Source organism: Hemiscyllium ocellatum, chromosome 16 (genome assembly GCF_020745735.1).
Source record: "Hemiscyllium ocellatum isolate sHemOce1 chromosome 16, sHemOce1.pat.X.cur, whole genome shotgun sequence".
In the NCBI taxonomy this organism is placed as follows: Eukaryota; Metazoa; Chordata; class Chondrichthyes; order Orectolobiformes; family Hemiscylliidae; genus Hemiscyllium; species Hemiscyllium ocellatum.
The window spans coordinates 4,325,288-4,336,267 of record NC_083416.1 but is presented as its reverse complement, the minus strand read 5'-3'; the positions used below and the strand labels follow the sequence as shown (position 1 = coordinate 4,336,267).

Below are 10,980 nucleotides of genomic sequence, written 5' to 3'. Positions count from 1 at the left end.
CCTCTGCAGTAGGTAGGATGTGATCCTGGCCCTCTCGCTCCACAGGCAGGGACTGTGCCATTAGAAGGCTCCTGGAACTGATCCACCAGATAGTGATCAACCGAAATCAAGTGTGTTACAGATCAATTTGAGAGGGTTTAACTGCATGCAAATCAACTTCAGAGTGACCAACGTCAGCAACGAAGGTAGAGTGATCAACTGCTCAGCACTCAACTGAGAGACTAAGGTACAGAGAGAAAGCCTGCAGCGAGTCTGTCCTGATTGGAACAAGGCTGGCCAGGTGGATCTCATTGGCTGTGAGATCCCTGACTGGGGCTGTTAACCTGGGGCCAATCAGGGAGCCCTGGCTGACAGATAGAAACAGGTGATAGCTTTTCTGGGGGGCCATTGGAGCTGCTGAAAGGTGTCCGACATGCCGTCCCATAAAACGCTCAGGATTAAGCGCGTCCTTGCCAAGAAGATGAAGCAAAACCGACCAATTCCACAGTGGATCCGCATGAAAACTGGCAACAAGATCAGGTACAACTCCAAAAGGAGACACTGGAGAAGAACTAAGCTGGGCCTATAAAGGAATTCTCCGCTGGCGTCCAACTATCTTCCCCGATTACTTTTTCGTACAGAGTCATGGAAGTATGGATTTGAGCAAAGGTTGACCACACAAATGGCAATTTTTTTCCCTGTCTCCTGTTTTTTATTGTGGAAAATAAATATTGAGATTGCAAAAAACAGAAACAGGAGATAAACAGGTGATATACAATCTCCTGAGTTGAGGAGATGGACTCTGTGCTGGCTGGGCCACAGTCAGTGTGTTCCTGCTGCTGTTGCTTTGGGGGAGAATCTGATTCCTAAACTCTGGGTTTACAAAGCCAGTTTCGTTAACCAGTATTCCTTTTATTTTTACTGAGGTCTGATTTCTAAACTGCCTGATCTACACAGTCAATGTGTTTCAGGTGTGACTCAGTTCTCATTAGGGGGTTGCTGTTTCTCTGGCTGGTTACAGCCTGTGTGTTACTCTTCCACTTTGAGAAAGGGGCTATGCTGATTTTGTGGCAGGGTTTAGCCCTTGCACCCTGGTTTTCTTTGCTTTTTGAATGTGTTTTCACTTTTTTGGTATTTGGACTGAGCCCCTTTGAAAAAATAAATCTTTCCAGGTGAGCTGTTCCTGTGGGTAGGCCGGGCCCTTTGTGGGTGGATTAGGCCTCTGTAAGGACTGAACATCTGTGTGTGCACTGGTAGGTGAGCACTCACTGTGTCCTGGAGTTCGGGAATGGACCAAACCCCTGGGAGTGAACCGCACCTTCACAATGTACTGTGTTCCTGAGAGTGGGCCTGGTTCTCTATGGATGGGCGGGACTCAGTGGAGACTGAACACCTGTGGGTGTGCTGTGGGGTGTGCATTTGCTGCCTTCAGGTGTGGACCCTGCTGTCAGTTGTGGACTCTGTTTTTTTTAGCAATGGACTCTGCAGTTTGGAGTTGACTCTATTTCTGACAATGCACTTTGTACACTGGAGTGGACTCTGTTCCTGGGAATGGACTCTACATTTTGAAGAGAACTGTTTATGGTAATGAACGCTGTACCAGAAGGGACTCTGTTTGTTGGTAATTGACTCTGTCATGTTACTTGTTGTGGTTATCACCTGCACTGTCTTGTGTGTCCCTGGGTCTGGCAGGCCTCTCTATGAGCTGAGAGGCTCATAGGTTGTCCTGAAAGCTGTCACCCTGAGAGCCGAAGGGTGGGTAGGCCGTCCTGTGTACCTGAAGGTGGGCAAGCTGTCCCGATGCTGGTCGCGTGGAGTGCTGGAGGGTGGGTAGGCCATCCTGTGAATCTGAAGGTGGGTAAGCTGTCCCGAATGCCGGAGGAGGGTAGGCCGTTCTCAGCACTGTTGTACCAAGAAGAGGTAATCAGGATGGGCTGCCCTAGAGGTGGCCTGTTATGACATGGGGTAAACCCTTCTGCTTAATTTAAAACCAGCAACGCAGAAAAGATTTATCCCATGCAGAAATCTGTAAAACTTCGAGTGGCCAAGAACTATTTAAAGTAACAATGAACAACTTTATTTCTTAAAGTATAACAGAGAATACTTAACTAACAACTATTTACAATTCCTTTCTCTAACCTATCTGTTGCCTTCCCTTCTATAATACTAGTCCAATAAAACTCCCAATTAAGATTTACAAAGCAACACCTTCTTATCTCAAAACCAGGCAGCTTTCGGTTCTTCTATTTGGATCTTCCTGTGTCTTTTTTTCTTCTTAGGAATTTCTGCATAACAGGTTAGTGATCGAAAAGGTAACTTTTTAAGAAAGTTATTTTTCAGGCAGCCTGCTTATCTGCTGTGTTTGGAAGTTCTCCTCTCAACCGTTCAATTTCCCCCCGTCTTCTCCCCCAAAGCATCGGATTGCATCATTGGCTTTTAAGATTGTCAATATGCTCAATTAAAACTGAATTGGAGTTTGATATTTTTCGGGGCATAATTTAAACTGATTGGCTGGATTCGAATTTGTTTTTGTCTCCAGACAACGAGCTAATCAAGTTGTTTGAGCAAGTGTTACATTGCTGCCTCATTAGAGAACACTCGGTGCTGTGTCCAGTAGTTCTGCTGCTTTAACTTCTCTTAAAGTATACCCAGATCTTCATAACACGTTCCCCCGCTTAAGCAAAAATGAACCATAATGAAAAGATGGCTCATTTCTTCCCTACTTTCTAAATACATTACCCTAACATACAGATAACTTTAATATAAATTCACCTCAACCTCTTCTCCATATAACTTGAACATTAAATATAGACAAATCTCATTTAAACTCTATCAGTTAAATCTGAGATAACGCATCTGCGATTACATTCTTGTGACCTGCATCTTGTATGATTTTTAAGAGTCTGTACCATAAGACTCCAATGAAATAGTCTCATATTCTTGTCTTTAAAGCAGTCTAAGAATGTAAGTGGATTGTGGTCAGTGTACACAATCGTTTCCGACACATTGTTTGTGACATACACATTTAAATGTTGTCAGGCCAGTACCAAACGCAATCGTTCCTTTTCGATTGTGGAGTATTTCCTTTGGTGAATGTTGATCTTCTTCAAAAAGTAACCAACTGGCAGTTCAATCCCATCCTCATCTTCCTGCAGATGTATAGCTCCAACTCCAATGTCACGAGCATCCGTGGCGACTTTAAAAGGTTTTGGCGGAGTTAAAGCTGGTTTGGTGGTTAATGTTACTTTCAAATGGTTGAATGTCTCCTGGCGTGGTTCTGTCCAAGGGAAACTTTGTTCTTCTTCAGTAAATCAGTTACCAGGGCCACTACACTGCTGGGGTTTGTAACAAACTTCCGATAGAATCCACTGAGTCCTCAGAATCGAAGCACCTCTTTCTTCGAGGTGGGTCGTGGAAATTCCTCGACGGCCTTCATCTTCGCGTTCCGTGGGGTCAACCTTCCATGACAGTGTTATGTCCCAGGAACGTCACCTCTGCTTTGGTGAAATCGGTTTTATTTAAGTTTATCACCAGTTTTGCATTTCGTAGTTGTTCAAAGAGTTCTGTGAACTGTACCATGTGATCTTTCCAGGACTTACTAAAGATCACTACATCGTCCAAATAGACTGCACAGTTTGTTAACTCTGTTCATGAGTCTTTGGAATGTGGCGGGCATATTCTTCATTCCAAAGGTCATCCCTTTAAACTGATAGCCCATCTGGGGTTACAAACGCCGATGCTGATAAAGGTACCTGTCAGTAACCACGCAGTAAGTCCAACTTGGTGATGTAACTGGCTTGTCCGACTCTCTTGATACAATCCTCCAATCTAGGAATTGGATTGGAGTCCAAATTTGTAACAGCATTGACCTTCCGATAATCCATGCAGAACCATTGAGTCCCGTCCGGTTTGGGAACTAAGACGATTGGCGAATTCCACTCACTCTGGCTTGGTTCGATGTGTCCTCGTCGAGCATGGCCTCCATCTCGATCTGGACCTGTCCGGCTTTGAAAGGATTAAGCCAATAGTGGTGTTGTTTTATCGGAGCAGTATTCCCTATGTCTACTTCATGTACAGTAGCATTAGTCCTCCCCATCTGATTCTTACAGATGTCCTTGTACTGCAGTAACAAATCTTTCAACTGCGTTCTAAGCTCCTGAGGCAGATAGCATACTAACCTATCCCACTCCTCAAGGACTTCTTCATTTTTAATCTATTTTAAGGCACATCAAAATCCCCATCACCTGAATTTGATTCCTCACTCTGTGGGCCAGTAACTTACACCTGTTTCTCCAGTTCTTTCTGTCTATTGTCATATAGTTTCAACATGTTTACATGACGTACCCAATTCCCTTTTCTTCCATCTGGCATCTTTACTAAATAGTTCACCTGACTCAACTTTTTCTCAATTTGATAGGGACCACTAAACCTGGCTTTGCAGGGATCCCCTATCACTGGTAACAATACTAACACGTCATCCCCTTGGGAAAACGTCCGAGTCTCAGAGCTTTTATCAGCCACCTGCTTCATTCTACACTGTGCTCGCTTTAGGTGCTATTTAGCTAATTCACCAACTCGATTTAATCTCTCCCTTACCTCCATAATCTAAGTGTGAGATCTCTGACTTTGGTCCTGCCAATTTTTCTTTAATTAATTTAATTTCATGCCTGAATATTAACTCACAGGGGGTGACCTGAATAGATTCATTTAGGGAATCTCTAATGGCAAACAATATGAATGGGATACCTTTATCCCAACCATTCGAGTAATCCTGACAGTATGCTCTCAACACGGTCTTCATGGTCTGATATCACCTTTCTAAAGCTCCCGGGGATTCCGGATGCTACGCACTGCATTTAAAGTGCTGTATACCTAAGCTATCCACAACCTCCTGAAACAGCCTCGCTGTAAAATATGACCCTGGGTCTGACTGGATCTCTCTGGGTAGCCCACACCGTGTGAAGAAAGCTACTAACTCCTCGACTACCCTTTTTGCCTCAATACTCCAGAATGGAATTGCCTCCGGAAATCTGGTAGACACATCCATTCTGGTTAACAAGTACGGGTTCCCAGTTTTAGTTCTCGGGAGGGGACCTACACAATCAGTTATAACCCCGCGTGAAAGGTTCTTCAAATGCGGGAATCGGCAACAAAGAGGCTGGCTTTATTACCGCCTGTGGCTTACCCACCATTTGGCATGTATGACACCCTACGACAAAAGCTAACCACATCCTTGTGCATTCCAGGCCAATAAAAATGTTTTGGTACCTTAGCCTGGGTCTTTCGTACCCCGAGGTGACCTCCTACAGGTAGTTCATGTGCTTCACGTAACACTTCCTGTCTGTATGTTACCGGCAACACAATCTGGTGCACTCCAGCCCATTTCTCCTCTTCATTAACCTGCGTGGTCTCCACTTCCGTCTTCTATCTTTCAGATAATAATCCTTCAGAATAATTTCTGCCTCCTTTTCAGAGTACGCATCCATATATATATATATATCCTTTATCGTCTTGTCTTGCTGTTGTAAGTCCCTTAGCCTTTCAGGACTAAAAACTTCTGTTTGACCCTCTGCCTGTTCAGGTTTTTCCTGTACCATTACGCCAACAGGGATTTACTAACTGCACCTCAACTCCTTCATCTTTCTCTTTACTTGTTGCTTTGTGTTGTGACTTATGATAGTGGGATCTAATTACCACACAGTCTGGGAAAATATCAGGATATTTCTGTTTTCAGTCCTCAGTTTCTTGGTCTTCCTTGGGCTTCTCCACAACAAAGGGGTGTCACTCCCACCTTGGATCCTGCCAAATCATTCCCAAGAACAAACTGAATTCCTGGAACTGACATTCTGTCAATCATTCCCACTGTAACTTCCCCAGTATTGAGTTGGCACTCCAACCTGATCTTACATAGGGGAATGCTAAATTTCTGTCCATCTGTCCCACAAATTGCCACACTCTCGGGTAACAGATCAGAAACAGTGCAAAGTCGCTCATCCCTTACTATCAGCGACTGGTTAGATCCTGTATCTCTCAAAATGATAACTTCTTGTCCTTCTCCCCCTGTTCTTTCTGAATAAACTTCACCCACAGAGTATTCTGCGTCACCAAATACCAGACTAATGCCATTTGCAAGTTCATTGACGACACCACCATAGTCGGTCCAATCTCAGATGGCGAAGAAACAGACTACAGACGGGAGGTGGAAGACCTGGAAAAATGGTGCAGTGAGAACAACCTAGCTCTCAAGGCTGGCAAAACCAAAGAAATCATTATTGACTTATGGCAGGAGGTTACTCATGCCCCCTACACACTAACAGCACAGAGGTGGGACGAGTGGAGAGTGTCCATCTCCTGGGAGTGGTCATCCACAACAAGCTTTCTTGGACTCTTCATGTGGACGCACTGGTTACAATGGCCCAACAATGTCTCTTCTTCCTCAGGCAGCTGAGGAAATTTGGAGTGACGGTGAATACCCTTGCCAACGTTTATAGGTGCCCCATCGAGGGCATTCTGTCTGGATGTATCACTACCTGGTATGGCAACTGTACCATTCAAGATCAGAGACGGTTACAGAGAGCGGTGAACTTGGCCCAGACAATCACAAAGGCCAACCTCCCATCTATAGAATCCATCTCCCAGGCCCACTGTCAAGGAAAGGCCGCCAGCATTCTCAAAGATCCATCCCACCCTGGCAATGTTTTTCTACAACCTCTACCATCGGGGAGAAGGTACAGAAACCTGGACACACGCACCAGCCGGTTTCATAACAGTTTCTATCCTTCTGTTGTTAGAATACTGAATGGACTCACAAACTCTGAGCATTCACCTATACCTGTGTTTTTGTTTTTGCTGCTGTTTACCTATTATTTACTATCTATGCTCCTTAACTCTGTGACCTGCCTGTATTGCTCACAAGACGGAGATTTTCACTGTGCCTCGGTACACGTGACAATAAATTCAATTGAATTCAAATTGAATTCAATTCAATTCAGAGATGAATTCTTTGTAGAGATCAGGTACTAACTCCATACCCAGCCCCTGCCGAGGCTGTGCACTCTCCTGCAGCTCCTCGACTCTTATTGGGGTCTCCTTTACTACCTTCACTAATGCCACTGGCTCAGCTTCTTTTACCACATCTTTTCCCACAATGCCTTTCTTTAACGACCAGCCCTGTGACTTTACGTGTCCCACTTTACCAAAGTGGAAGCACCTGAGGCCTTTCATCTCCTGCCCACCCTCTTGGGCTTCTTTTTTATCCTGTGGTAAACTCTTACCAGCGCTCTCTACTCTTGGTTTCATAGTGTAGGATATCCCTTTCTCCCAACTTTTATCCCTCACAGGACGAAATTCTGGGCGGAATCTTGTCTTATGCACCAACATGTACTCATCTGCTAATCCTGCTGCCATTCTCACTTCCTGAACTTTCCGTTCCTCCACGTGAATTCTTACCCCACTATCTCTCGCTCTCGCTCTCGCTCTTCATAACAGGCCGGAAGGTGTGTCAGACCATCAGGGAGCCAGAAGCCGCATAGGGACAGGCTGAGATCTGGAAGGCTTGTGGGCTGCCCTGCGCACTGTTGTCCCTGGGGAAGGGGATGGGCTGCCCTAGAGGTGGTCAGAAGGTGTGTTGGGGCAGTCCTCAGGCCGGATGGCGTGTCAGGGTGAGTGAGAGCCAGATGGTACATAGGGGCAGACTGAGAGCCGGAGGGTGGGGTGTTCCATCCTCAGTGCTGTCACCCCGGGCGGATACTGGGGCAGGCTGTCCTAGAGGTGACCAGAAGGTGTGTCAGGGCAGTTGGGGAAGCCATCTGGACCACTGTCATCCTGAGAGGGGTGGGGGGGGGGTTGGAGAAGCAAGACGGGCTGTTCTAGAGGTGGTCGAAAGGTGAGTCAGGGTGGACTGAGAAGCTGGAAGGGGCATGGGGTGGGCCGAGAGATGGAAGGGACATGGGGGCAGACTACCCTAGAGTGTACGGAAGGTGGGAGGGATGGGTGGGTTGCTGGGAGGGGTGTCTGTCTTCTATGTTTCTTATCTAATTGGACTGTCATGTATGTCTTTGTTACTGCTACTGCTGCGAGACTGAAGGTGGGATTTGAGGTTTGTCCTCATTTCCCTGGAATCTGGTTGAACGGTGGGGGTTTGGGGCCTGGGTTTGCCAACCCTCTCCCCTGTAAATTGCTGTTTCTCTGTATACAGCTGTTAACGTTAATTGTTTGTAAACTGTACTGTTTAATAAAATAGAAAAAGTACAAACAGGAGATTCAGAGAGTGTCCTCAGTCTGGGGCCTGGCTGGTCAGAGGCCGTGTACTGGACATGTGTAAATAAAGAGGGAGTGGGAGACCACATAGTGTGCTCTGGGCAGTTATTTCAGATTATTTGGAGAGAGATCTGTGGCAATTAACTGCAGAGTGATCGATAAATTGGAGAAATTGGAGACTGGCCAGTTGGAGATTAATCAGTTGCTTAGGTTTCCATTGCAAAGCACTGCAGAGAGATCAGCCCCAAGGTAATCTCTGGCAGTGACTAACTCCAGACAGATCATTTACAATGTGACCAGTTCTAAATCGAGTGATTGCAGAGTGAGCAATCACATGGCTACCAATTCAAGAGGGATCGACAACAGAGGGACTAACTTCAGAACGATCTAGCGTAACACGACAAACAGGAGGAAACGAAGAAACAAATGTGTCAGTGAATGGCAGAATAGGAACTACTCGAATACAAAGTGAGGAGATCAAGAGCAAGAACTGAACCAGCAGCGACAAGCCAACCAAAGGAGGGGCAGAGGTTCTGGACTAACGTTGTTGAGCTCGGCGCTGAGCCTGAAAGGTTGTGGAGGGTCAGGTTGGTGCTGCCTTGTGTTGAGGGTCGGGTTGTGGAGGGTCAGGTTGTGGAGGGTCAGGTTGGTGCTGCCTTGTGTTGAGCTTCAGGAACAGGCTGAGGAAGAGAAGTCAGCCTGGGGGCAAAGTGAAGAATTCACATGACTATAGGAAGGAAGTTCAGGATCGTGTTTGTGGACTGAATGTAAGCATTTTGTAAGGGGTTCAGTCACCTGGTCCAGGGGCGAGGGTTCCTATTGTCAAATAGACCTCGTAGTAAGCAGCAAACACTGAATACTGAACTCAAAGGTGCGTAAAGTGTTGAATCACATGGTCTTCCTCTGAGCTCTGTATCCTGTAGTAATGGGTTAATCTAATGATGCTGATTCAAGCTCCAGTCCTCTCTGAGCTCTGGAACTCGGAACAAACTGCTAAGACACAAACATCAGCCAGCAGCCTTGTTCTCCAGAAATCTCAATCCAAGCAAAGTGTCTTTCTGGCAGACTGACCTGTGGGTTTCTCTGGTATTTATACTGAAAGGGTCTGAAAGAATGTAGCATTTATCCATTTCTCACCCCAGCTGTGGGAAAGCCATGCCAGCATGCTGGGGAATGCTGGGGAATGCTGGGGAATGCAGGAACAGTGAGCTGGCAGTGCCTGCTGTTGAACTGGATTTGAGGGGAGAGATTCACAGTAAACATCAAAGAAATGAAGGAAATGTCAACCCTTCAGCAGCTCCCCGCCAAAACATCTCATAGAATCACTCCAAGATGGAAGCAAGCCATTCAGCCCATGCTGACCCTCCAAAGAGGATCCCAGCCAGACACCCATGCCCAATTCCTGTGGCTAACCCACTTAGCTTACACATCCCTGGACACTATGGACAATTCAGCCCAGGCCAATCCACCCTGACCTGCACATCTTTGGACTGTGGGAGGAAAGCGGAGCATCCGGAGGAAACCCACACAGACACGGGGAGAATGTGCAAACTCCACACAGACAATCACCTGAGGCTGGAATCGAACCCAGGTCCCTGGCGCTGTGAGGCAGCAGTGCTAACCACTGAGCCAGTGTGCTATCAGTTGGAGTTGTGGCCATCCATACACTAGAATTTTGCAAGGTTCCTATTTTCTTTTCCTCCTCCCTCAAACATCTGCTCGGTCACAGCTTCGTAAACATTGTCAGTCCTTCAATGGAGAAAGTGAGGACTGCAGATGCTGGGGATCAGAGCTGAAAATGTGTTGCTGGAAAACGCAGCAGGTCAGGCAGCACCCAGACGTGATCAACGATGCCCTCCACCACATCTCCCCCACTTCCCGCTCCTCCGCCCTTGAGCCCCGCCCCTCCAATCGCCACCAGGACAGAACCCCACTGGTCCTCACCTACCACCCCACCAACCTCCAGATACATCGTATCATCCTTCGTCATTTCCGCCACCTCCAAACGGACCCCACCACCAAGGATATATTTCCCTCCCCTCCCCTATCAGCGTTCCGAAAAGACCACTCCCTCCGTGACTCATCAGGTCCACACCCCCCACCAACCCAACCTCCACTCCCGGCACCTTCCCCTGCAACCCCAAGAAATGCAAAACTTGCGCCCACACCTCCCCCCTCACTTTCCTCCAAGGTTCCAAGGGATCCTTTCATATCCATCAGGAATTCACCTGCATCTCCACACACGTCATTTACTGCATCTGCACCCGATGTAGCATCCTCTATATTGGGGAGACAGGCCGCCTACTTGCGGAACGTTTCAGAGAACACCTCTGGGCCACCCGCACCAACCAACCCAACCACCCCGTGGCTCAGCACTTCAACTCCCCCTCCCACTCCACCAAGGACATGCACGTCCTTGGACTCCTCCATCGCCAGACCATAACAACATGATGGTTGGAGGAAGAGCACTTTATCTTCCACCTAGGAACCCTCCAACCACAAGGGATTAACTCAGATTTCTCCAGTTTCCTCATTTCCCCTCCCCCCACCTTATCTCAGTCCCAACCCTCGAACTCAGCACCACTTTCCTAACCTGCAATCTTCTTCCTGACCTCTCCGTCCCCACCCCCACTCTGGCCTATCACCCTCACCTTAACCTTAACTCCGGATGCTCCTTCCACCTATCGCATTTCCAATGCCCCTCCCCCAAGTCCCTCCTCCCTACCTTTTACCTTAGCCAGC

General features: G+C 47.1%; 1 protein-coding gene across 1 annotated transcript; it reads left to right on the top strand.

Moving 5' to 3' along the window:
• The first annotated feature begins 412 nt into the window (after positions 1 to 412).
• Positions 413 to 599, top strand: LOC132823129 (large ribosomal subunit protein eL39-like). Its single transcript, XM_060836674.1, has one exon. It carries the CDS (start codon positions 413 to 415, stop codon positions 566 to 568), a length of 156 nt encoding a protein of 51 aa, XP_060692657.1. The 3' UTR covers positions 569 to 599.
• Positions 600 to 10,980: the final 10,381 nt, after the last annotated feature.

What these genes read in the sequence shown, in the direction of transcription:
- LOC132823129 (XM_060836674.1), top strand. Translation starts at nt 413, where the DNA reads ATGCCGTCCCATAAAACGCTCAGGATTAAGCGCGTCCTTGCCAAGAAG.